Source organism: Gouania willdenowi, chromosome 24, assembly GCF_900634775.1.
Source record: "Gouania willdenowi chromosome 24, fGouWil2.1, whole genome shotgun sequence".
Lineage (NCBI taxonomy): Eukaryota > Metazoa > Chordata > Actinopteri > Blenniiformes > Gobiesocidae > Gouania > Gouania willdenowi.
Window position 1 is genome coordinate 4,072,554 of NC_041066.1, and position 26,853 is coordinate 4,099,406.

General features: G+C 42.2%; 1 protein-coding gene across 1 annotated transcript; it reads right to left on the minus strand.

The window, feature by feature from the left end:
- Window positions 1–3,286: 3,286 nt before the first annotated feature.
- On the minus strand, window positions 3,287–26,730 carry LOC114458044 (cytotardin-like). The gene is made up of 12 exons (XM_028440289.1): window positions 26,566–26,730; window positions 26,279–26,499; window positions 22,062–22,204; window positions 21,603–21,756; window positions 20,426–20,750; window positions 20,181–20,364; window positions 20,049–20,111; window positions 4,893–5,021; window positions 4,679–4,792; window positions 4,456–4,601; window positions 4,231–4,390; window positions 3,287–3,292 (listed from the first exon to the last, which is right to left on the minus strand). Exons 6-12 carry the CDS (start codon window positions 20,343–20,345, stop codon window positions 3,287–3,289), a joined length of 783 nt encoding a protein of 260 aa, XP_028296090.1. The 5' UTR covers window positions 20,346–20,364; window positions 20,426–20,750; window positions 21,603–21,756; window positions 22,062–22,204; window positions 26,279–26,499; window positions 26,566–26,730.
- Between the last annotated feature and the right edge of the window lie 123 nt (window positions 26,731–26,853).

Consider the following 26,853-nt stretch of genomic DNA (forward strand, 5'->3'; position numbering starts at 1 on the left):
CAGTGTGTAGTAGGGATGTATCGATTAATCCTAAGACAGTTAAAAATCGATTCATAGGTATCACGATTGACATCGATACTTTGAAAATTGAATGACAATACTTTTTTTAAACATGTTTATCCTTCTCTTGTCCAGCAGTGTACGCGGTGGGCAGAATCTGCTACTACTTTCTTTCTGGCCGCCGTCTACTCTTAAACATGTTAATAAATGATTCCTTACTCCTTTAGCACCGAAATAATATCTGTAATATTACGTGAATATCTGTAAAAGTTACGTTTTTCTATTAGCTCTGTCTGCTAGCATAGCATCTCTTCTTCACTGCAAGAATCTGCATGCCAACCGACCACTGGGTTACCAGCGCCCTCTGCTGGTCCAAACAAATCTCTGGTGTAAATCAGTGCAATGATGGTCCAATTGAAAGTCCAATTGTTAAGGCACAAAATACATTTTCAGTTGCACTTTTAAAAAGAAAAATTACTATTATGTAGTTTAAACCATAATTTAAATTAATAGGTTTCTTCATTTGTATTATTCCTTTATTTATTTCATTCAAGATTTATTTTTAGTTAAATTGCATTGTTTTGAATAGTTTATCAAGGGATTCTTTTGACAATGAAAAATAAAAGGAAAATAGTACAGTATTTTCTAGTTTTTTTCCCAAAAAGAAAAAAAAGAATATTTTTCAATACAGGGCGACCGTGGCTCAGGTGGTAGAGGGTCGTCTTCTGATCAAGAGGTTGGGGGTTCGATCCCAGTGCCTGACTATGTGTAGAAGTGTCCTTGGGCAAGACATTGAACCCTAAGTTGCTCCCAGTGGTCGACTAGCGCCTTGCATGGCAGTCCTGTCCCACTGATGTGTGAATGTGAGAGTGATTGGGTGAATGAGCTGATATGTAAAGCGCTTTGAGACTGCTTCAGTGTGGTGATAAAGCGCTATATAAAATCAAGTCCATTTACCATTTACCATTCAATCATCATTTGTCTACAGTCCCATTTTGTAAAATAAATCGTGAGAGAATCGTATCGTGAACCCAGTATCGTGAATCGAATCATATCAGGAGTTGAGTGAATCGTTACATCCCTAGTGTGTAGTATATGCTGGCACTGCCTTTGGGCCTACAGTCTATAGATATACAGTATAAAGACTGAGGGATGAGCAATGAATGAGAGGCAGATCTATAAGGTCACGATTTGTCGAATAGATTTTTAATGAGATTTTTTTTTTTTTTTTTTTTAAATATTCTGAAGAAGAAGATTGTCATTTGGAGCAGTTAACCTGCACCTGTCAGTTCTTCTTTTGGGGATGAAGAAGTTTGAGATGGAACAATTTCCTTTAATAGTCCATCCTGTTTGCATCAGGGACAAAAAGAATACATGAAAAGTGTTTTTTGTTAAAAGGTGGACATGTTCCATTACCTGTACAGCTTGTATTTTTAGGCTGTTCTCTTCAGAGCAGTGTTTGAATTCAGATTCACTGACAGTTTTGGTGTTGGAATGATTTTACCAACATCTCATGTTGCAGCAACGACAGCTGATGAGAGAAGACACACACACACACACACACACTTATTGACTACCAAAATACAAGCTTCTGACAAGGGGTATCACTGCAGAGCCAAGTAATAAATCCAGAGAAGCAGCAAAGTGAAAATGGGAATAAGTCTGACCTCTGTGAAAAACTGGAACGTTTCCTGAACATGGTTTTTGTGACTCAGAGCAGTAAGGGTTTCCTGTTTTTCCACCTTCAGGACTCTCTGAAGATCTGTGTACTTGCTTGCCAGCTGCTGGTTCTCTTTCAATGCTGCCGTCAGCTTGTCCTTCAAACACTTCAGTTATAAAGTGTGCAGTGAAGCAGTAAAGGTAGAAATCTATGTAACTGCTCCATCACTAAAGAAACCTGAAGGTTTTTATTTGTCTATTGCTTAGAGTAACAAGATCACAGAGAGCAAAACTCCGCCAAGTGCTAAATCTCCTCTTTACCAGGTACTGGCAGTAATCTGAATCTCTGATCATTGATCCAGATCGTGGTACCATGATCATTCACACTTTAAAAGCTTGGAACAAATGTACAGTATATCCCCATTAATAACCATAGAGTAGGTTTAAATCTATGAACACATTTTTTTCAAAAGAAATTTGATAAAATGCACAATTCGGATTAAATCCAGGTGAGACCTGGTGGCATAATTGAGGAACCAACTCAACAAGACAGTCAAATTTCATAAAGATTGGTCATTTCCCCAATGATGAAAGATGGGGATTTTTAGATTTTTGAAACTGATCCAGAATCAATATATTGATATGGATCCTTCCAAAATTTTATGGAATCTTCCATGGTCTCTAAGGTTTATCTTTAATTAAAACTCGTACAGTGCCTGTCGGAAGTATGCATTCATGTGGGAGTATAAGTAGAGTTGTCAATTATGGCCAAATGAGAATATGTTTGAAGGTAGGATGTACAAAGTGGTGTACATACTCTGTAGTGTTATAAAGTGCAATTTCCCTGGTTTAATTTTATGGGACATGCGCATGATAAAGGTGTTTGTTGGTTTTTTTCATTTTTATATTTTCTTTTTTGTTTGATGTATTTTTCTGTAATGTATGTTTTTAGAGTCATTATGTGCATTTTTTGTGTAATTATTGTTTTTTGTTGCCACTGTCGTGTGATTCTGGAGTCATTTTGTGTATTTTTGTATCTTTTTTGGTGTAGTTTTGTGCATTTTTTTATAAATAGTTTTGTGTATTTTGAGTCATTTTCATATGTTTGTTGTTGTTTGGTGTATTTTTCTGTATTGTGTTTTTTTTGGAGTCATTTTGTGTGTTTTTGGAGCCTTTTTGTATAATTTTATGCATTTCTGTTGTCATTTTGTGTAGTTTTTGTATAAATGTTTAGTTTTTTGTTTTATTTTACTCATTGTTCGTGTGTATGTGTGTGTGTGTGTACATACACACATCCATCTCCTCTGTGCATTATCTCTCACACGCGCGTGTCTTGCACATAATCCGTCGCAGGTTGTTAAGAGAGACGCGGAAGTACCACGAAAAATAAACGTTTTGCAAGACCAAAGTTGCAACTCTATTTTTTTTTTTTTTTTACTGTCTGCACATGCAGTCAAAGGTCAACACTACAACAAGTGCAATCTTTTTTAGACAGCAATGCATTTTTTGTTATTGCAATTAAATAAATTGCATTATTTTATTGCATAATTGTGACCATCACCAGCCCTCCCAAAGGAAGGGGAAGAAACGCTTTATTAAAGGTTGAATATAAAAAGAGAGGGCAGTGTTACACCTGGGTGAGGGGATGGGGGGAGGGGAGCAGGGAAGAGGGATTCAAGGTAGAGAAATAGAAGGGTGGTGAAGAGTTGATTACTGTAAAGTGAGTGTTTTTTTTTTTTTTTCACCCCCCCGCCCCACCCACCCCCAAGGGCCCAGCCAGACCGCCACGCCGGCATGCGGCGTGTGCAAACCAGAGGCGGTAATTTAGGTCGCAACTCTCTCTAAATGGCTCTTTGTGTGAGTTCAGAATTTTCATCCCGGTGTAGTGCATACACGCGCATCAGCTGTGTGTGTGTTTACATAGTAGCTGCTAGCATCTTTCATAGCACATAGAATAATATAAGAAGAAAGAGTCACCCTTGCTCAGAACAAGCAATAATCATAGTGGAGCCGTGTTGTGAACCCATCCGCTGACAGAAACGTTACATTCCTCTGTCTGAAAACCTTAAAATTAACATTCTGACCATTTTGCTACACCAAATTACTCCAAAATAACAGATACACACACTTAGGGTATTTGGAAGCCATTGACTAAGTTTCAGGTCGAACTCACACCACATCAGGGAGATATTTGCTACACACACACACACCTTTCTGTCTTTATAGTATAGATGTCAAAATCAATTAGGTACTTTTGACGTAATCCTGCTAACAGACAAACAAACAAGTAAACACCGGTGAAAATATTCTGAAAGGAATGAAGCAGTACATACTGTATATACTGAATACAAACTTGAGAACATCACTGCACGAGAGGTTTGTGTTTCATAAAGCAAACTTAGTTCCTCTTTCTGGTTTTTACAGCCTAAACCTTTAAAATAATAAGAATAAGCCTAACAATAGGCCAGTCTTTTGTCCCACTATTAAAACTCAAAGCTCTAAAAAAGTGAGTTTAAAGAATAATCTTTCATCGTTCTTCTATAAATATGCTGATAAACAGTCATGTTCTACCTGCGTCTTTTTCACTTGCTCTGTTGTTGCTGCTCGGTGATTACTGTAGATCCACTCAGACCTCTGAGTGTGTTGGTCGCTCGAATCCATCAGTGTTTGAACGTGGCTCATCAATAAAGCAGCTGCTTTGTGCTTGTACTCGACCACCTTCAAACTTTTTCTGAAGAAAGAAAAGGAAATGTTGCTTTCTTCTTTTGGAAGCCCTGACACTGACAGTGGACTCACTGAAGCTGAGCGATTACTTCTGGCATGTTTTCCACCATCGTCTGCACTGCAGTTGATGAACTGTGGAATTCTTCCCTTTTCTCTATTACATCAGTTATTAGAGCCTCTGTTTGTTCAAAGGTGTTTCTGATGGCCTGTTCCTGAGCCTGTTAGATACCAAACACTGTGATAACATTTAAATGATGAAGAAAAGATTTGAAACTAAAGTAAAGGTTGTTCTTACCTGAGCTGATCTCAGCTGATCCTGCAGCTCGTTCTTCTGCTTCTCAATTCTGAATAAGGTCTGACTGTGTTCATACTCAAACATTTCCAAACCTTCTGTCAACTTTAACATTTTCTACACAAAGAAAAAATATGACCTTTATTTAATTCCACAGGACTGAACATTTTTCCATCATCCAACAACCAAACTGTGAAAGATTTTAAAATGTGAGTACCTCCAATTTATTCTCCAAAGCCTTTGCTGCAACAGACACACCCTCAAAGTCTGTATCAAGCTGTTTGTTGGTTTTAGCCAAAGTTCTCTGCAGATTCTTCAGTTCGCTGTTTATTTGGACACACTGAGTCTGGAGAATTACAGAAAGACAAAACACGTACAGCTTCATTTGCTCAGTGTGACTGGATGCTTTTCCCTTTTAAGGGGCCAGGGAGGCAGCCTAAACTTCCAGGAAACTATTGTTCTTCTGAGGAAAATGTGCCATAAACTACCAAAGTTCGCACAAAGGTTTCCTCACTGATCAGTTTGCCTCAGCTGCAAAAACAGGTCAATCGTCCTAAAGGTGGTGGTACAGCAAGTCTTTAAAACAGTGGTTCCCACAACCCTTCAGACATTTAACCTGAAGCCATGTATGCCCTACTCCCCCCAATGTAATATCATATATAATAATATTTTACAGTGAAAGTTGTCTCTGAATTTTGCCAATCCTGTTCAATTCAATTCAACTTTATTTATATAACGCTAATTACAACAAAAGTAATCTCAAAGCGCTATCAAAATATAAAAATTGTAAGAAAAAGGAAAAAAAAAAACCAAATCCACATGAACAAGCATAAGCAACAGTGGGAAGAAAAAACTCCCTTCTAACAGTTTTTTTTTTTTAATATATATAATATAGTGTTGGTGTACTATTTAATGTATATATGTACTACTATATAATCTTAGTTTTTAGTTCCTAATTTTTTTAGGTTTAGAGCTTTGTGGTTAGGTTAATGCTATTATACGGTACAGTAGTCCCTTGCTATATTACGGTTCACCTTTCATGGCTTTTGTGTTTTTACATTGCGATTTTGGATGCATTTTTTTTTTTTTTTACAGCGTATGAACATGCATTGTGTTCTGCGTCCTGATTGGCTAATGCTGCGTTCACCCACCAGCCACACATCCAACTCGGTGAGTTTCACTGCCTGCTAAAGCGAGGAGCTGCGCTCCTTTTTCTCCTCTCATAACATAAACCACCAGTGAAAAAAGCTGGTGTGATTAGCAGCTAATGCTATCCTAGCTCAGTACTACAGAGATAACTTTTACCTGCTACTACCACCTCCTAACTGATTCTCCTCCACGCCTAATCCTTCCTAGTCTGGTCCCGGTTATAAAGGCCTTGTCATACAGCTCTAGGTGGTCACACACGGCTTCTACTGCATGGTTGAATGGGTGAACAGATCGATGTCTGTGTTGAAGGCCTGACGTCATCGTCAACAAAGACTGAATGCGTTCGACATCAATGTCTGATCGCTAGCAGTGTGACTCTAAAGTGCTGTGTTTGAAAACAGGTTTATGTTTTAAAATTTACAAAGGTTTGAACTTTGAGAGAAATGCCAATTGCTGTCTGAGAACTGTGTATAAAGTGTGTGGTGAGGGGTTTTACAGCCTTAAAACATAAGTTATTTTTAGAACGTAACACCTGCGATAAACGAGGGACTACTGTATACACTTTAGCAAATAAGTAGGTTTTGAGTTTACCGTACTAAGACTGGGAGCTGGTTCCAAAGGCGAGGAGCCTGGTAGCTAAATGCTCTGCCTCCTGTTCTATTTCTAGACACGTTTGGAACTTCCAGTAGACCACCAAATTGAGAGCGGAGAGTTCTGCCCGGACAATAGGGAACTAACAGGTCCTTAAGATATATGCGCCCTGGAGAGGATTGTGATACAAAACCCATTCAAAAATGTGGGGGAGATTCACAAAGAGTGGACTGCAGCTGGAGTCAGTGCTTCAAGAACCACCACGCACAGACGTATGCAAGACATGGGTTTCAGCTGTCGCATTCCTTGTGTCAAGCCACTCTTGAACAAGAGACAGCATCAGAAGCGTCTCGCCTGGGCTGAAGACAAAAAGGACTGGACTGCTGCTGAGTGGTCCTAAGTTCTGTTCTCTGATTAAAGTACATTTTGCATGTCCTTTGGAAATCAAGGTCCCAGAGTCTGGAGGAAGAGAGAAGAGGCACAGAATCCACATTGCTTGAGGTCAAGTGTAAAGTTTCCACAGTCAGTGATGATTTGGGGTGCCGTGGCATGTGTTGGTCCATGGTGTTTCCTTAGGTCCAAGGTCAACGCAGCCGTTTACCAGGAAGTTTTAGAGTACTTCATGCTTCCTGCTGCTGACCAACTTTATGGAGATGCACATTTCATTTTCCTACAGGACTTGGCACCTGCACACAGTGCCAAAGCTACCAGTACCTGGTTTAAGGACCATGGTATCCCTACCTCCAGCTCTTCCGGGGTGACCCCGAGACGCTCCCAGGCCAGCCGAGAGACATAGTCTCTCCAGCGTGTCCTGGGTCTTCCCCGGGGCCTCCTTCCGGAGGGACGTGCCCTGAACGCCTCACTAGGGAGGCGTTCAGGGGGCATCCTAATTAGGTGCCCGAGCCACCTCATCTGGCTATTCTCGATGCGGAGGAGCAGCGACTCTACTTTGAGCCCCTCCCGAATGACTGAGCTTCTCAACCTATCTCTAAGGGAGAGCCCAGCCACCCTACGGAGGAAACTAATTTTGGCCGCTTGTACCCGTGATCTTGTTCTTTCGGTCATGACCCAAAGTTCATGACCATAGGTGAGGGTTGAAACGTAGACCGACCTTTAAATCGAGAGCTTCGCTTTTTGGCTCAGCTCCCTTTGACGGACCGGTGCAGACTCCGCATCACTGCAGACGCCGCACCAATCCGCCTGTCGATCTCTCGCTCCATCCTTCCCTCATTCGTGAACAAGACCCCGAGGTACTTGAACTCCTCCACCTGGGGCAGAACCTCATCTCCAAGAGAAGGCACTCCACCTTTTTCTGGTTGAGAACCATGGACTTGGGTTTGGAGGTGCTGATTCTCATTCCGGCCGCTTCACACTCGGCTGCGAACCGATCTAGTGAGAGTTGAAGGTCACGGTATGTTGGAGCCAACAGGACCACATCATCTGCAAAAAACAGTGATGCAATACTGAGCCCCCCGAACCGGACCCCCTCAATGCCCTGACTGTGCCTAGAAATTCTGTCCATAAAAGTTATGAACAGAATCGGTGAAAAAGGGGTCTTCGAAGTATTCCCCCCACCTATCCACAACGTCTCGAGTCGAGGTCAGCAGCGCACCATCCGCACCATACATAGTGTTGACGGTGCACTGCTTCCCCCTCCTGAGACGCCGGATGGTGGTCCAGAATCTCTTCGAAGCCGTCCGGAAGTCGTTCTCCATGGCCTCACCAAACTCCTCCCATGTCCGGGCTTTTGCCTCGGCGACCGCCGTGGCTGCACTCCGCTTGGCCCGTCGGTACCTGTCTGCTGCCTCCGGAGTCCCACAGGCCAAAAAGGCCCGGTAGGACTCCTTCTTCAGCTTGACGGCATCCCTCACCCCCGGTGTCCACCAACGGGTTCGGGTATTGCCGCCACGACAGGCACCGACTACCTTGCGGCCACAGCACCAATCAGCCGCCTCAGCAACAGAGGCACGGAACATTGCCCACTCTGACTCAATGTCCCCCGCTTTCTCCGAGACATGGTTGAAGTTTTCCCGGAGGTGGGAGTTGAAGCTCCTTCTGACGGGAGACTTTGCCAGGCGTTCCCAGCAGACCCTCACTATACGTTTGGGTCTGCCAGGTCTAACCGGCATCCTCCCCCGCCATCGGAGCCAACTCACCACCAGGTGGTGATCAGTTGACAGCTCCGCCCCTCTCTTTACCCGAGTGTCCAAGACATGCGGCCGCAAGTCCGATGACACGACTACGAAGTCGATCATCGAACTGTGGCCTAGGGTGTCCTGGTGCCAAGTGCACATATGGACACCCTTATGCTTGAACATGGTGTTTGTTATGGACAATCTGTGACGAGCACAGAAGTCCAACAACAAAACACCGCTCGGGTTCCGATCAGGGGGGCCGTTCCTCCCAATCACGCCCCTCCAGGTCTCACTGTCGCTGCCAACGTGAGCGTTGAAGTCCCCCAGCAGAACGAGGGAATCCCCAGAAGGAGCACTCTCCAGTACTCCCTCTAAGGAATCCAAGAAGGGTGGATACTCCGAGCTGCTGTTTGGCCCATAGGCACAAACAACAGTCATGATCCATCCCCCCACCTGAAGGTGGAGGGAGGCTACCCTCTCGTCTACCGGGGTAAACTCCAACGTACAGGCACTAAGTCGGGGGGCAAGAAGTATAGCCACCCCGGCCCCTCTCACTATTGGCGACTCCAGAGTAGAAGAGAGTCCAACCCCTGTCGAGAAGGCTGGTTCCAGAGCCCTTGTTATGTGTCGAGGTGAGACTGACTATATCTAGTCTGAACTTCTCCACCTCGCACACAAGCTCAGGCTCCTTCCCCGCCAGAGAGGTGACATTCCACGTACCTAACGCTAGCTTCTGTAGCCGGGGATCAGATCGCCAAGGCCCCCGCCCTGGACGACTGCCCGATCCACATTGCACCGGCCTCATATGATCCCTCCTGCGGGTGGTGGGCCTACGGGAGGGCGGGCCCACATCGTCCTTTCGGGCTCTGCCCGGCCGGGGCCCGTGGGCAAAGCCTCGGCCACCAGGCGCTGGTGGGGCCCCGGTAGCGCCAATCCGGGCAACGTGAACTGCCTTTGTTGTTTCATGTACATATATGGCTATTGAACCGCTCTTAGTCGGACCCGTCACCTGGGACCTGTTTGCCTTGGGAGACCCTACCAGGGACATTAAGCCCCCGACAACACAGCTCCCAGGATCATTTGGGTACTCAAACCCCTCCACCATGTTAAGGTGGCGGTTCATGAAGGAGTCAGTCTTAAGTAATATTCTAATTTTCTGAGATACTGAATTTGGGATTTTCATTAGTTGTCAGTTTAAATCATCAAAATTAAAAGAAATAAATATTTGAAATATATCAGTCTGTGTGTAATGAATGAATACTGGATTTACTGAAATAAATCAACTTTTTCATGATAATCTAATTTTATGACCAGCACCTGTAAACATAAACAAGCTCGTCAAATCTGTTGAAATTGTATTTCCAACCTAAAGTATTAGTAATGTTATTCCAGACATCGTTAGTGTTTTAATAGTGTTCTTATTATTAATATTACACATTCGGACTCAAGGAGGCCAATCCGAGCACTTTTAAAAACTGATGGGAGCAGCTCAGCAAGGGCACTCACCTCGCTTCCACCCCTGGTTAAGGAAAACACAGACTACCTGGGTCTCCAGCGGGCGGATTTGGATTCTACCCGGGATTGATACCAAGCACTTAAAACTGATGGGAGAAGCCATATCAAAGCGACAGTCCTCCTCTGCTTACACACTCCTCTACCATTGATGGGACTCTCTGAACGACAGGCCTTGACTTGCAGGGTCTCCAGTGGACTCTACCCGGGAACGACGCACATATTCGGACTCAGGAGACCATGGCTTTCCGCTAATCTGAGCACTTTTGTAAAACCAATGTGAGAAACAGTATCAAAGCGACAAACCTCCTCTGCTTCCACACTCCATTCCTAAGCTTTTAACTTTTGATTGTTATGTATTTACTTTATTGCTGTTGTTGGTTTCTTTTTTTGACTTGTGCATTTGTTTTAACAACTGTGAAGTGTTTGAGTTTTTGAAAAGCTCTTATAAATAGCAAGTAAAATTTATTTCTATAGCACCTTCCTTAGTCAAAAAGCCACACAGTGTTTCACAACACAGATTACAAGCAAAAAACAGTACACAGCATAAAAGGCCATGGCAGCCCAAGATAAGCTAATTAAAAGCTTGAACAAATAAAAAAGTCTTTAGTTGGCTTTTGAAGTTGTCAACAAAGTCAATAGAACGCAGAGAGAGCAACAGCCTGGAAAGATCTGTCTCCTCTGGTCCGAAAACAAGTGTGAGGAACCATCAGCAGATACTGATCCACAGACCTCAGGGCCCGAGCAGGATCAGATCACTAATGTAAGAAGGACGCTGACCCTGCAAGGCTTTGAAGGCAAGAACCAGAATTTTAAAATGTATCCTATAAGACAGTGGCAGCCAATTAAACTTTTTTTAGAATAGGGGATATGTGAGTCCTCCTATTTGTACGGGTCAGAATTCTAGCTGCAGAGTTTTGTACTAGTTGCAGACGACACAGTTCCTTCTTGTTCAGATATGTGAATAAACTATTAGAATAGTCTAAACGTGAAGACACAAAAGTATGAATGATTAGCTCCAAATCATTCTGTGACACCATTTTCCTGAGTTTAGATATTTTTCTTAGTTGGAAGAAGCAGTTCCTCGTCAGCTGCTTACAGTGCTGCACTAATGACATGTCTTTGTCAAAGACGACGTCTAAGTTTCTAAGGCTTGGTTTAGCTGACTGGCCTACGTCACCCAAGTACTGTTTAATCAGAATCAGAATTAGAATTCCTTTATTAATCCCAGGGGGAAATGCTTTTGTTACTGCCACAGACAAAAAAAATCACAAATAAAAGAATAAAAATGTTAAAGACAAAAGAAAGAATAAACAATAAATAACTGTATAATTAAGTAAAAGACTGTTAAAAATAGGGATCAGAAACACAAAGTAGTAGAAAATAAAGTAGGATAGATAACAATAATAATAATAATAATAATAATATACAAATATATACCAATATGATTCAGATATTTACAAAAATAATACAAATATACAAATATGATTTAGATATGTACAACAATCAAGCTATGAGGTTATAGTGATAAATCATACAGTTTGATTGCCACAGGCAGGAATGATTTCCTGTGGCGTTCTGTGGAGCACCGTGGTCGGATCAGCCTTGTGCTGAAGATGCTTCTGTGACTGACCAGCACATCATGGAGTGGGTGGGACTCATTGACCAAGATGGATTTAACTTTGAACAGGCTCCTCCTCTCTGTCACCACTGTCAGAGAGTCCAACTTAATCCCCACAACATCACTGGCCCTGCGGATGAGTCTGTTGGTGTCTGTGACCCTCAGTCTGCTCCCCAATGAAACAACAGCGTAGAGGATCACACTCGCCACCACTGACTCATAAAAAATCCTCAGCATTTTCCTGCAGACGTTGAAGAACCTCAGCCGTCTCTCAGAAAATAGAGGCGGCTTTGGCCCTTCCTGTAGAGGGAGTCAGTGTTCTTCCCCCAGTCCAGTTTATTGTCAATCACCACTCCCAGGTATTTGTACTTCTCCACAATGTCCACACTGACCCCCTGGATGGAGATAGGGCTGACTGGCCTCTTGATTCTCCTCAGGTCCACAATCAGCTCCTTAGCCTTTGAAACACTGAGCTGTAGATGGTTCCGCTCACTTCATGTGACAAAGCCGTCCACAGCAGCCCTGTACTCCACCTCGTCCCCCTCCCTGATACATGCAACCACTGTCACATGTCTGCATATCAGTCCATTTACAGCTTTTTATGGTCACTTTTTACTGGATCCAGACTGAGATAGCGCTCCGTCCGCTCCCGTGCACCATCGCCTCAGCAGTCCTCCAGCTGTTTTGCACCGAGCCTGCGCGCACATGCACCTAATTTAGTATGCATACGTCACACGAAATGGGTCTATATAACCCCTGTATAAATCTGCATGATGGGTGACTGCCCATATTACCAGTCTTTCCAGCGTATCAAAACAATGCTATTTACTGCTTTATATAAAGAAACACAATTAATGTTATGCAGATTTTAGTTCAGTTTTGGTTCAGCCCTCCATAATATTTTCTTGTTCTCATTTGGCCCCATGTAAAAAACAATTGCCCACCCCTGGTCAACGGTGTCGAAGGCTAAGGACAGATCCACGAGAACTAGAACAGTGTGTTTTCCAGAATCAGCACTGGAAGTCACTGACACTTTCAGTAAAGCCGTTTCCATAAAGTGTTTTTTACGAAAACCGGACTGAAACGTTTCATGGATATTACTTTGATCCAGGAAAAATGTAAGCTGATCACAGACCACCTTCTCAAGTATCTTAGACAGGAACGGGAGTTTAGAAATAGGCCTGAAATTATTGAGGTCCGTGGGGTCTAAACTTGCTTTTTTAAGTAGTGGCTCCACTATGGCGTGCATGAAAGCAGTTGGAAAGACACCAGTGGACAGGGAGAGGTTAACCATTTTGGTAACCCCAGGGCCAATCAAACACTTTTAAAGAGCCTAAAAGGAAGGACGCAGATGAACAAGAGGAGGGCTTCATCTATATCGGCAAATGTCACGGTCCTAAATGAGTATCACATGCTGGAGACAGGCTAAAAGACTGCAGAGGTACCACATGGAAGGGGCGGGATTTTATCCTTAATTATCTTAATTTTATCAGTAAAAAATCTCACAAAGGCATTGCTGTCAGCTTAAAAAAAACAGGGGTAACTGGAGCAGCAGGACATACAAGATAATTTATTGTGTCAATCAACACTTTGGGATTTTTCTTGTTCAGTGTTAGGAGTTGACGGAGATAGACAGATCTGGCATTCACAACCATTTCATTGTATGGTGACATAAAATCCCTGAGATAGAGCCTGTGCACCTCAAGGTTTGTGGATTTCCACACGCGTTCAGTCTTTCGACACAGTCTTTTAAGAATTAGGATGTCTTCATTAATCCAAGGGCACACTTTTTTGTGTAGTGGATTTAACAGGAGCCACCTGATCCAAAATAGTTACACAATGATTGTTAAAACAGTGAATGAAATTGTTCACATCGAAGCACTCCATGAATAAAAGAGGGTCAAACATGTCAGAAAATCTCTCTGTAGTGTTAGCAGCAACAACACGCCTTTGAGACCTGACTTCTGATGGCTTGGGCTCAGGACTAAAGTGCAGATCACACAAAACAAGACAATGAACACTCCAAATGGACACGCTTAAAATGTCTAGCCCAAGTGTAAAAACGAAGTCTAAGATATGTCCTTTTTGGTGAGTGGGCTCAGAAACATATTGCTGATAATGAAAAGCTTCAGTCAGTGTTAGGAGTTCCATTGCGTAGCAAGATGAGCTGTCATTAATGTGAAGGTTTAAATCCCCAAGGATTAAAACAGAATCCAACTTTATCATAGAAGATAAAAAGTCACTAAAATCCTTTAAGAAGACAGCAGCAAGGCCAGGAGAACGGTAGATCAACACACAGTAGAAAGGAGTTGAAGAACCCACCTTGACCATCTGTGATTCAAAAGAAGCAAAGTCTTGAGACTAGATCACTTTGCACGTGTAGTCATCCCTGTCCACAATAGCCAGTCCACCACCACAGCGGCAGGGGCGGCGAGTTCATTTAGATGAATAATTTCTTCCTCTCTCTGCCAAGTCTCAGAAAGGCACATAAAATCCAGCTCTTTTCTTAGAAAAAGGTCGTTCAAAGAAAAAGACCTATTCACTATTGAACGAGCATTTAACAATCCAAATGTGGAATGTGGATATCCGTGGTGCATGGAGGGATTGGTCGAAGGCACGTCCAGCGGTCACGTGGGCTCCAGCTGGTTCTTTGCGGGTAGAACCGATGTAAACACGAAAGTAGAAGATGGCGACAAAGGACCACCACTCCAGTGCTGTGAAGGGTCCAGGGCACCCGTTGAAGTCCGAGCAGGCGGCAGCATGGACACGCTGTCGCGCACGTTGAGGAGAGGAATCCGGCGCAGGCACCAAGCGCATTTCCGACGACCTAAAATGGCGGAACCCAAACGTGATGCAGCGCACCTTCGACTGACCTGGACTCCCGACCGTGAGCCTCTTTTCCTTGGTCTCCTGCGGACCTAGCCCAGCAGCCAAAATAGCAGCAAGTATTTAGGTGAGTCCGGATCGATAATAAAAGGGGGAGGAAACGCTTGTTTGTACCTGTCCTGTGTATCAAAGAGGCCCTCCATCGACTCTCTGATGCTTAACAGAGAGTCCCGATTATAAGTCCGAAAAGCCAAGGCACATTCATTTGTTATTAGGGCTATGATCACATACGCTGGAACAATGACCATTAAAAATCTACACAGCAGGAGACACATCATGAGTAGGGTAAAACTAACCTGTCTCACAACGGTCCTGAACAACCCAGTGGTCAATAAAATGTATTATTATTATTGATGGGACAAGCAAGATTTCCGAGTGTGAAAAGGACAGAATGAGTAAATTTACGAGGTACACCATTCACTAACCAGGTCCATGATTATTTTTATTAAGCTAACATTTTAATTACATTTACAAATATGAAGAAGTGTACAAAATGAACAGGTCGATAAGTGAACTGGAGTAACATCATCCGCTGAAACAGTTTGAAAAGTCAGGAAAAAAACAGAGCTTTCAGCTCGTGTGCAGCATTAGCTTTAGCAGCTGACTGGGTCTTTCTGCCTCAGAGACCGATACCACTTTTACGCAAAAAAATATTTCAAGGAATCAACGCTCCAACGAGTAAAATAATCATAATCTCTGTCAGACTTGCTTCCTACACCATCAACCATGGCAAGTTTATCCCTCTTGACCTTTGACCTAATGCGGAAGAACTGAACCAGTGCAAGAGTGTGAAAAGGCTCATAGGTCACTGACTGTTCCATGGGCTGTAATTGAACATCCGCCATCACCACTTCTTTATTTCCAGAGCTACAACGTCACTCTCCCAACGTGTGCTCCGTACAAAATTCCTGTGATCATAACAAACAAAATTGAAACAAGATGTGCTCATTTCCCCCAAGACCATCATTGCTGACATTGGTCCATCATCAACCATCCTGTTCCAGCAGATAGCGGACACTAAGTCAGTTCAAAAGGCTTCCCCGAACTCTACTCTGGATTTTAATTTTAGTGATTGACCTATTCCCACCAAATGGAAAGAGCGCATAATCACAAAGTTAAACCAGATGCCTGAAGTGTTCTCTCATCATGACTTGGACTTTGGCAGTACAGACCGTGTGAAACATCATATCAAACTCCATGATGAGACTCCTTTTAAGCAACGAGCCAGACCAATCCATCCACGCGACATTGAAGTTGTTTGAAGTCATCTTCAAGACTGGTGTTATTGAAGCCGGTGTAATCAGAGTCTGAGTCACCGTTTGCATTATTGTTGTCTGTAAGCGGAACCTGCAACCTCTCAAGATCGCCTCCGCTCTCCTAATCCTAGAGGCGTCTTCCTCTACGTTAACAGGCAGTGGTTTACTGTCTTGGATCTTAAATCCGGGTATTACCAGATCCACATGGCCAAAGAACACAAAGCAAAGACTGCAACAAATGCCCCCAGTACATTCCAGAGGCTCATGGAGCGGTGTATGGGTGATTTAAATGTTAGAGAGGTCCTGGTATTCTTGGACAACATTATTGTCTTTTGTGCCACTCTAGAGGAACATGAAAAGCAGTTGCTGCAGGTGCTCAACCGACTTAAAGAATAACTAAACCCCTGCTTTCTGCTGAGCTGCCACTAGGAGGGAAATTCAAGAAATGCCTCTAATTTCCTTCCTGCTGTAGCAGTAAGACACGCCCACTCTGGCTACCCAGCGCTGTACGCAGAGAAAGACGGTAATGCACACACAGCAAGTTCATAAGCTGAAATTTGTCACTCCAACCACAAGCACATGCAATCACGACGTGAAGCTCACACACAGCCTTACAGACACCACTCAGGGACAAACAGCTCTGCTCTCTCACCACCTCTCACTCAGCAATATGATGGACACACCCGTCCGCGCACATGCAGAGACAGAAGGGAATACACACATAGCATAGATGTGTCTTTAAATACACACACAGCTTGATGAACCCTCTGAGCACAGAATCTGCTTTTTATAGAAACATGCAGCATTAGACTTCCTTAGTCAATCAATGCTCACTGAGGGTTGTGATTGGAGGAAACCCTCTCCCTTCCTCTCAACTTTTATAGGAGGGGTGGGGCCAACAAGGAAAGTTGATGATGCAGGGGAATCTTAAAGAATCAGTTTCAGCCAATAGCAAAATTAAGTTGTAATAGCCAGCATCCGTAACCCTTAGAGGCCAGTATATCGGACATTTTACAACTAAATGCGCAAAATTTAAATAATTTTACTAAAATGTGAAGAGTGGGACTAGGATCAATCAACAGCACTACTGAATACCCAAATATATATCTATTCAGCAGAAAAAAGTTGGTTTGGGGTTTAGTTATTCTTTAAAGACTTTGGCCTAAAATTGTCCCCTGAAAAATGCAAGTTTCTTCGGTCCAGTGTACGGTATTTAGGAGGTGTTGTGTCTGAGGTAGGTGTACAAACTGATCTTGAGAAAATATCTGTCCTAAAATCCTGGCTAGTTCCCCAAAACCTTAAGGAACTTTGTTCATTCCTTCGGTTTACGTTACATAATAGCAGATTTATTAAGGATTATGCCACCATAGTGAAACCTCTCAATAACCTTACTCATGGCTATGTACCTGTATGATGGTCTAATAAAGAGAGATTTTTGGAGAAAGGTGGACTTCTGGCTGTCAAATGGCTTTCAATGCTGTGATTGCCAAATTAACATCTGCCCCTGTTCTTGGATTCGCCAATTCACAGTTGCCTTACATACTGCAGACAGATGCCAGCACAACAGGATTGGGAGCAGTGTTATACCAAGAGCAGAATGGCCAGCTCAGGGTCAAGGCCTGTCTCCCAGTGAGTCTCGATATCCGGTTCACAAGATTGAATTCCTTGCCTTAAAATGGAGTATGACAAAAAAGTTACACCACTATCTTTATGGGGCCAACTTTACTGTGATCACAGACAATAACCCTCTAACATATGTCTTGACTTCTGCCTATGTCTCGTTCCTGTAAGGAGTGGGATATTGTCCAATGCCTTGCAGAGCCAATAATAGAAGATATTTCCCTTGACATTGTGGATGCCATTTGTCAAAGCGGCCTGGTGAGGACACACCACCATCCCAGCATGGTTCAGACTGATGTCACTCTAGCCGAGTCACTGGCCGCTTCTGTCAACGTCAGAAGGTAAGGTCTACTCTGAGAATGTCACCACGGTAACAATCTCCATGAACTGAACCTGCTCGCTGGTAGGTTTTTTGTCCAAGAAACCTTGGATTTCTACCTGGCTCTGCCCACTCGAACACCGCTTCTCAAGGAACACTTTAATTTATCTTGACACTCTTCTTGTACCACACATTTGTAACATCACACACCACAGACGTGCGCTCACATTGTTACAAATGTGTGCTGCTTTACATTTTTTTTTGCAAACAGTAGTTTTCTGTATAATATTGGGGATGCAGAGCATTTAGGGAAAGGCACTGTATGTAAAGGGGGTGCAACAGCACGCTTCTAAGCATAGGGTTAGGGGTTTGAATCCAGCCTGTGCCATCTTTTTTATGATGTCTGCTTGGGATGTCTAGAATATATCTTTTTTGGACATCCAGACGACTCTTACATTACATTCAAAGTCAATGTAAATGATGCAACATCAAGCAGCCGTCACTGTCTTTAGAGCCGAGGCTGCAGCCCTCTCACTGTAGCAGGAGGGCTGTACACTTCCTCAACTTACTGGGGCCAAATGAAAGTGGAATACTCTTGAATACTGTTTACTGCAAGACCTGCACATATGCTTCTGCATGCATCTGTAGAACCAATCAGTACTTTAGTTCACTGTGCTTGTCTTCTTTCAGTCTCTAAACCACTAAAACAAACATTGATATGTCATTTCTATAAAAAAAAAAAAAAAAAATAGGTTTTCACTTTCGGGTCGGAATCGGACAACAAAATGCGGCCAGATAACACAGTAACTTATTTACTCGCTGTTCATGTGACTGTTTACTGCAAGACCTGCACACATGCTTCAGTAGTTTAGTTCACTGTGCTTGTCTTCTTTCAGTCTCCAAGTCGTTTTTTTCTCCTTCTTCTAGATTTCCGGCAGTAGGCCGCCTCTCCAAGCTGTTGAGAACACGCACCAGCATCATTTGATGTCACAATCAGCGTCAAAATGTATCACACAATCTGCCCAAGGCAAAAGGGAGAAATGTGTGTGGCCTCATTCTCTTTGGTTTTGAGCACTTCATCACACATGAGCATCAAAAGACTTAAAATTAATGTTTGTTTTTCACAAATCCTGCCCAAGGTGACATTACCATGCGCTAATTAGTTCAGTGACAAGTATGGTCTCTTGTGCCAGAAATTGTGAGTTCCAGCATAAAATGCACATTATGATGCCACCGTTTTTCATCTTCATACACTCTGCTTATTCATCAGAATTGCCTAACTTGCTTAAAATTGCCTAGCCCCGACAGTTTCTGCGCAGCAACTATAAATAAACATTGTTCTCTTCTGTGTGCATCATTTCCTTTATGAACTCAATAAAATATGTGAGCCACTCCTGTAAGAAACACATCAGGATTGAATGTTATCTGATGTGATGCTTACGCTCAGTTGGACATTAGGAGTTTGACACTTGACTAAAGAAATGCTTTTTGCTGCTCCTCGGGGATGGGTTACAGTGTTCATTTTGATTTAGTTTTAATTAAGTCATAGTCTTGACTAAAATGCAACTTCATCTTTGTCATAAGGACTGTTTCAGTTGTAGTCTAGAGTTAGTCAACAAAATGACATTGGGATTTTAATCGATTTGTTACGGTTACAGTAGACTAAAATATATAGGATAAGAGTTTATGCATTTTTTAAAAAAGATTTAATTAGCATTCATGATATAAGAATGGTATTAATATTTATAAATACACAAACATATTTGATGTGCTCAATGCGTAAGACCACATGATTACATGAGTTCTGATTTAATTTCATTTCATGCGACAAAATCCAACCCGCTTGCTCCTTTTCTTTAGGATTGCAGGGGGCTGCTGGTGTCTATCTCCAGCTTTATTTGAGCACTAGGCGGGGTACACACTGGACAGGACATTCACTCCTACAGGCAATCTAGAAACTCCAATCAATCTACAGTCATGTTTTGGATGGTGGGAGGAAGCCGAAGAAAACCCGGAGAAAACCCACACAAGCATGGGGAGAACAAGCAAACTCCACACAAAAAAGAGACAAGTGTTCACCCCAGGGCTTGAACCTAGAACCTTGTTGCTGTGAGGTGACTGTAGTCATCAAAAACTAGGACAAAAAAATTTTGTCAACAAAAAAAAAAAGATGAGTTAAAGACCCTTTAAGTTGGTATGCTGTTGTAAAGAAAACATGCGTTACGTCACATAGTGAACCAATACTGTTAAGTCACAACAGGTTACACCGACAGTGCGAGCGGACCTTAAGCAGCTGTTGGGAGACTATGTGAGCATTCAGGTCTTTCCTCAAGTTTTCAATCAGCTTCTGTAAAAGAGAAAGATAAACAAAGTCACTGCAGTGACATTCACATGGCGGTAACGAGGCAGTGCTGACCTGAGTGTTCTGTTCCTCAGTGAAGCTTGTTCTCTCCTGTTCCTCCAGCATCGCACTGGTCACACTGTGCTGGGCAGCGGCCTGATTCACTTCTGCTTTGGCCTTTTCCCACTGCTCAGCGTTGCTGTTAATTTTCTGAATCATTTGTTTCCTCTCCTCATGCATCTGCCTCACTGCACTCTCGCTGACAATCACACAGTGAAGTTAATGTGTGCTCATAGGAGGTAGTTTAGCTGCTAACTAACCTGTCACTGATCTTTGCCTCGTAGTCCAATAAATGCTGTTTCTGTTGCAGGTTTTCTCTCACAATGACCAAAGAAAGGTTTTGTTTGAAATGAAGTTGCTCTTTAGTGTGAGAGACAATTTCTTCTCCCTCCAGCCACTGAGAAACATGAATATAACTGAGAAATGGGATGCTAAAGAACCAAACCTAATCCTACAGTAGTGTATTTTTTAAGAAGCACTTATCCATACCTTTTTGTCCACAACATCTTGCAGGGAAGATAATGTCTCTTTTAATTCTCTGTTAGACTTTATTTTAACCTCCACTCTTTGAAGTAATCGTGAAATCTGAAAATAAAGGACGTGAACATTTGTTAGAGTTTTGTAAAGCTCTAAAGTAGTAGTAGTAATGTACATGCTTGCAGATAAAAAAAACCTGGAAAAATTAGGAGAGTTTCTGTAACACCGTTTTCCTTTTTAGCAGGTTTAAAGCTGCAGGGGACAATCCCTAACATTTTTAAACCATACCTGTATCGTTTAAAAGTCGTTCTCATCCACTAGTGATACCAATGTGACCCCAAAAACTCTGCCAAATTGACATTTCTACTGTTCACATTGATTGAAAGATAACATTGATTGACAAAACAATAGCAGATGACGGCCCAAACAAAGTCTTGTGGAGTGACGTCATATCACGGGAAACACCATAAACATAAACAAATACTTTTGATGAGTTGATCTGTGAGGCCTATGTCTTTTTCATTTGGTTTCTCCTTCAGCTAATGTGTAAATAGACAAACTTCCACTCACAACTTTTATTTTATTTATTCATTATTGTCTAGTTTTCCATTTATACAATTCTAATTTTGGTTATTTATTTTAAATACCTATATGCTGTGTGTTTAATTTTATGTATATTATTTATTTACTTTCAATTTATTTTATAAATTGTGTTTACAATTTTACATTTTACGTGTATATTTCGATATATATATGGGTATGTGTCTATGTGTGGCTTTTTCATTTTAATCTTATGGGTATCCAATTGCTTTTATTGACTGTGTTTAACACTATTGTTGCTATTATTCATACTATTACTATAAGTTGAGTGCCAAAAATGTGCAATAAAAAGAGTTAAAAAAAAAAACTAAAGAAAAGTTTCCTCTGATTATCTATAAAGACAGCAGTAAGTGCAGTTACCTCCTCCTCTGTAGTTTTCTCCTTCTGCATCATTTCAGGGATGTAAAGAGTGATCACAGCTCGCTTTTCCATCAGTAGGGAAATTCTACTTTGAGCAGCACTTCTTTCAACACAGATATCTTCTTCAAGCTGCCTGAGCTCATTTAAGTCTCCTCTGCACAGAGAAATACAGTTTCTATTCTTTTTAAACATGACTTAAATCACTGTGAATGAATGCCATGTTTGTTAAAGGTGCTGCCTTCATGTCACACAAAGCTGTACCTATCTGAATCTACAGTTCTGTGTAATAAGTGACTGCATGCATCCAGGGACCATCTTAGGGTCTGATAATATTCTCACTTATCTCTAAGAGCTGATAGATTATTGTGCAGAATAAAGTAGGTTCACGAGTGTTCAGTGAATCCTGGTAAACACCGTCTCTCCGTAACTTACACTTTAGCTTTGAAAGTTTACACTCACACTTTCTTTTCCAGCTGATTCTTCTTTGCCAACAGTGCCTTTTCAAAGCTGCTCTTTTCTTGATGCAAATCAAAATCCATCTTTTTGAAATCTTTTTCAATCAGCGCAAGATCACTTTGTTTTTTACTCCAAACTGCTTCAGCCTACAGGCACACAAACAGAAAGCATTAACGTTTAATTTTCCATGTTTTGCCTGCATGGGAATTACACAACAACTCTGTCTCTACTGAGATGTAAAAAATGGTGGTAAAAAAAAAAAGAAACCTAATATCGGATGTAATGTTTTTTTATTTATTAAGTTTATTTTTCAGGGTCTTCTAATTTATCTTTTATTTATTTTATTCAATTGTAGAATGTTAAAATGTCTGTAACCCATTGGTTAATACATACTGCTGCTGACCAGTGGCGGATGGTGTATTTTCCTCTAGGAGGGGCTTCAACTCCAAAATAGACATTCACCAAAAACAGGGTTTGTATAGCTTTGAACAAAAAAGTAAGGGAAATTGCAGTCACAAAACTGCTTTCAAACTAAGCCCATTTATTGCCACAGAACACATAAACAAGCAAGGACAAATGTAGTTTATACAATAGAGAGTGTGTGTGTGTCAGGGTTATTATACGTCTTGAAATGTAATATGTTTATTTTGTTTTTAAGATTTTTTTAGTTTTAGTTTAACAAGTAATTAAATTAAAACAGGGGTGAAAAAAGAAAGTGGTAAATGAAACTACATATTTTAAGACCTGACAAAATTATGGATATATTCAAGATTTGAAATCATCAAATTTAGTTTGTTCCTAGTTTGTTCATGTTTCTTTGCCTTTTCTGAAAAGTGTTTTAAATGGGTCATACCTGTCTTTATCAATGCTGGGTAGGTAGGGAAAGCAAAATATAAAATTTCTCTTACTTCATTTTAGGCCTTCATTTTGTCTAAAAAAAAAAAACAAACTCAGATTTAAAGATAATGCGAGTTTTGATTTGATTTTTTTTTTTCAATGCACTTAAAATGACTGCAGAAATCAGATATATTGTCAAAAGTACAACTTTATTGCTGTGATTGGCCTCAAAAGTTAAAATGCATAGAACAATCCCAAATAAAAAGTAAATGACAATCAACAATTTCAAGCTTTAACCCAGGTTTAAGCAAAAGTGCAACAGCAACTTCACAGTAGCTTCAATTTTCTGGTTGAGAAATCGAATAACTACATATTTTATAACATATAACATTACAATAAAAATAATAAATTCTTCCTTTAGCATCTCAGCATTGTGTGGATAAAGTAGTAGGCACACATATAGCCTACTCAAAAGGTAAACAAAGAGAGTTCTGGCTCACATCGCGTTGCGGTAACTCACAAGGACAAACGGAAAAAAATTCAGAAAAAACTGTGGTGGGAAAAAAATTTAATTAATCAAAAAAAAATAATTAATTAAAAAAAACTGGAAACTTTGCATTGCTGCGACAATGCAAATCCACAGGTAACTAACAGCATTTTGTTCAGTAATTGAAGATTTAACAAAGAAATATTTAGAGTTACAGAGACTTGAACCAGGGTCCTCATGATGATAGCTTGAATGAAGGAACAGGCTTTTATCACACTGAGCTTAAAGTATAATTTAAAAAAAGTAAAAGATTGTAGCAACATTTTAAGCTATATATTGTAGCTCCATCACTTCATCGCTCTAGTGATGTCATTACCAGGGAACAATTGGGTGTGTGAGAGCAGCAGGGTGACAGGGGAGACAACTGGCTGATCACTTATCATAAACAGTGCCGCTTTTACGGTATAAATGTGGGTGCCGCAAATTGTTGCTCCGGTTGTTGATGTGTATTCTTTCGCTGCAACTACCAAGTCAAATTCCTAGTATTGTTCTAAACTGCACCTGGTAAATAAAGCATTGTGAATCTGATTCTAAATGGTCAACTTACGGAGTTACTAAAGGATGAGTTCACTCAGAATGTAGGCTTATTCAAGATGGTAACCACTTTCATTTTTCCCAGGTACATTTAGGAAACCTCCCGCTGCCCATCTCGGAAGCAAAGCAGGTCTGGGTTTGGTTAGTAGTTGGATGGGAGACCACTGAGAATTCCAGGTGCCACAGTGGGGTGGCAGTCACCCCAGTGGTATCTGTCATTGTGTCCTTGGGCAAGGCACTTCACCTACATTGCCTAGTATGAATGTAGTGTGTGAGTGAGTGTTGGCGGTGGTCGGGGGGGCGATGGCGCACTATGGCAGCCTCGCTTCCGTCAGTCTTCCCCAGGGCAGCTGTGGCTACAATAGTAGTTTACCACCACTAAGTGTGGAGTGAAAGAAAAATACCTTAATTCTGTAAAGCAACTTTAAGTGTCTATGATGAAGCGCTATATAAAATTGATGCATTATAATTATCTCATTGTAGCGGAAGGGAGGCGCTGCTGCCTCGGCGGTGTGGAGTGTTTACGACAGTGACAAAAGCAATAGGGACCTTTAGGGCGAGCGCTAAGCACAAGTTACTTGGTTCTGCTTTAATTGGGATAAATCATCATGGTGTAAACAGGAAAACAGGAAAGTGACATTATCATCAGCACATGGACATGCTGTTAATGTCACACTTTGACTGGTTTTTGTGTTGGATTTTTGTGCTTATGTTGAGGTGCACCTTGGAGGAGATACTCTCATTCAAAGTGGAGTGGGTGTGTCTGTGGAGTGGGTGTGTGTGTGTGTTTTGTTCTAGTATGATTCACTTTGTGATACACCCATACACTTACTAGCCATGTCTGTATGTCTTTGAGTTCTCCTTGTGAATACGTTTCATGGACTGAAATGTTGACCTTGATGATTTGGACTGGGTTGGATGCTGACCACAGCAGATGTCCTGCGAACCATGATTCATGTCCATCGACCTCAAGGATGCGTACTTCCCCATCCCAATTGCTCAGAAACACAGGCATTTTCTGGACTTCTGCCTATGTGGCCACCACTGGCAGTTCAGCGTGCTGCCATTCGGGCTCTCTTTCTCTCCAAGGGTCTTCATGAGGTGTGTGGCTGCAACCCTTGCACCTCTACAGTCTCAAGGCACTCGGACCGAGGTGCACACATCAATGTGTTGGAGCTTTGTGCAGTTCACCTGGCACTCAGGCACTTTTTGCCACACCCGAGGGACAAGCGTGTCCTTGAAAAATTTAAATTGTTTTAATGATTGGGCTGTGATAAACATACGTAGCCTATGCTTTCACATATCTCAACTGTACATCTTTCTATTCTAATGCAGAATGACCCAGTACGGTCAGACATGTCAACAATGTATCACATAAATCATCAGGGTGGCATCAAGTCTGCACGGCTGCTGGAAGTGGCAAGGGAGCTCCCCCCCAATCAGCATACGAGCGATGCATATGCCGGGAGAGGTGAACCACTTGGCAGACTTCCTCTCCCATCAGAAACCTCTGTCCAGGGAGTGGCGCCTCCGCACATAGGTGACAAACATTTTATGGAGCCTATTCGACAGAGCAGAAGTGGACTTCTTTGCTTCAGGGGGGTTGACCCACGGTCCTCTGTGGTGTTCATTCTCTGAGATATTCAATCCTCTTGGCCAGGAAGCATTGGCTCATTCTTGGCCAGATGCCCTTTTGGACGCCTTCGCTTTTTTCCTCCTGCTTGTAGCTCCCTTCTGGCCAGGGAGGGGCTGGTTCTGCTGCATGACCTCTTTAGCGGCACACCGGGGAGCCTTCCTGACAGGAGGGATCTCCTGTCAAACTGGCAAAGCAGATCTGGCACCCCAATCCGTGACGCCTTCAACTGTGCCTTTGGCCACAGGGAGGCCTAAGACGCTGCTAAGCACCTGTGCAGACCCTGTCAGATATACTATAATGAATTCAAAAGCACCATTTACTCGCCTCCAGTACAGGAACAGACAGAAACTATTTTCTGACTGGTGTACAAGGCGGGATGAGGACCCAGTGCCAACTATTCTGGACTTCCTCCAGTCCATTCTGGACAAAGGGCGATCTCATTCAACACTGAAAGTCTCTGTCGCAGCAATATCTTGTCAATATATCATGGTCAACAATGGCACAGGCTGGTGTCCCTATTCTTGAAAGCGGCTTGGCGGTTGCATTTGGGAATGTGTTGAGTGTGTGGGTGTTGTTGGAGGTGTGACCACATCACATTTTTCATCATTTTATACAGATATCCTGGAAATTGTGAAGGGTTCCCTTACTTCAGTGTGTGTGTGTTACCTCCATCAGCAGCCTTTGGATCACCTTGATGGTTGCTCGTTTAGAGTCCATGTTTTCTCGGATGATGGGAATCTGTGTGTGGTTAAAGTTGACGTCAGTGTTCAGGAGCTGGTTTAATCGCTCAATCTCCCACATGCTCTGCTGGACTTTGTCCACTTTCTGTCTCTCCGCTTTCAGGTGAAGCTTCAGTTGACTAATGTCTCTAACGCAGACCTCTTGCTCTGAAAGTGATGAAGCAATTGTTTTCGTCAATGAAAAAGATGGAGAAAGACAAAATAACCCCTGACCTTTGTAGATTGCAAAGCTGTGCTCTCTCTGAGTCTTCAGGGAAATGTTGTGAAGTTTGTCCTCCAGAAACCTTTTCCTACTCTTCTCTTTGGTAAGAGCTTCTTGTGCTTCCTGCCGATCGGCCTCAAGACGCTCCACCAGATGAACAACTTCATCCAACACGTCATGAATTCTTTTCCACAGCGGCCATGAAGAAGAAGCGTCTATGGAACCAGCAGCCTCTGAGAGGCCAACAAACAGGTGCAGTGAGAGTGGTGCAAACCCAGGAAAACAAACTTCAAACTTCC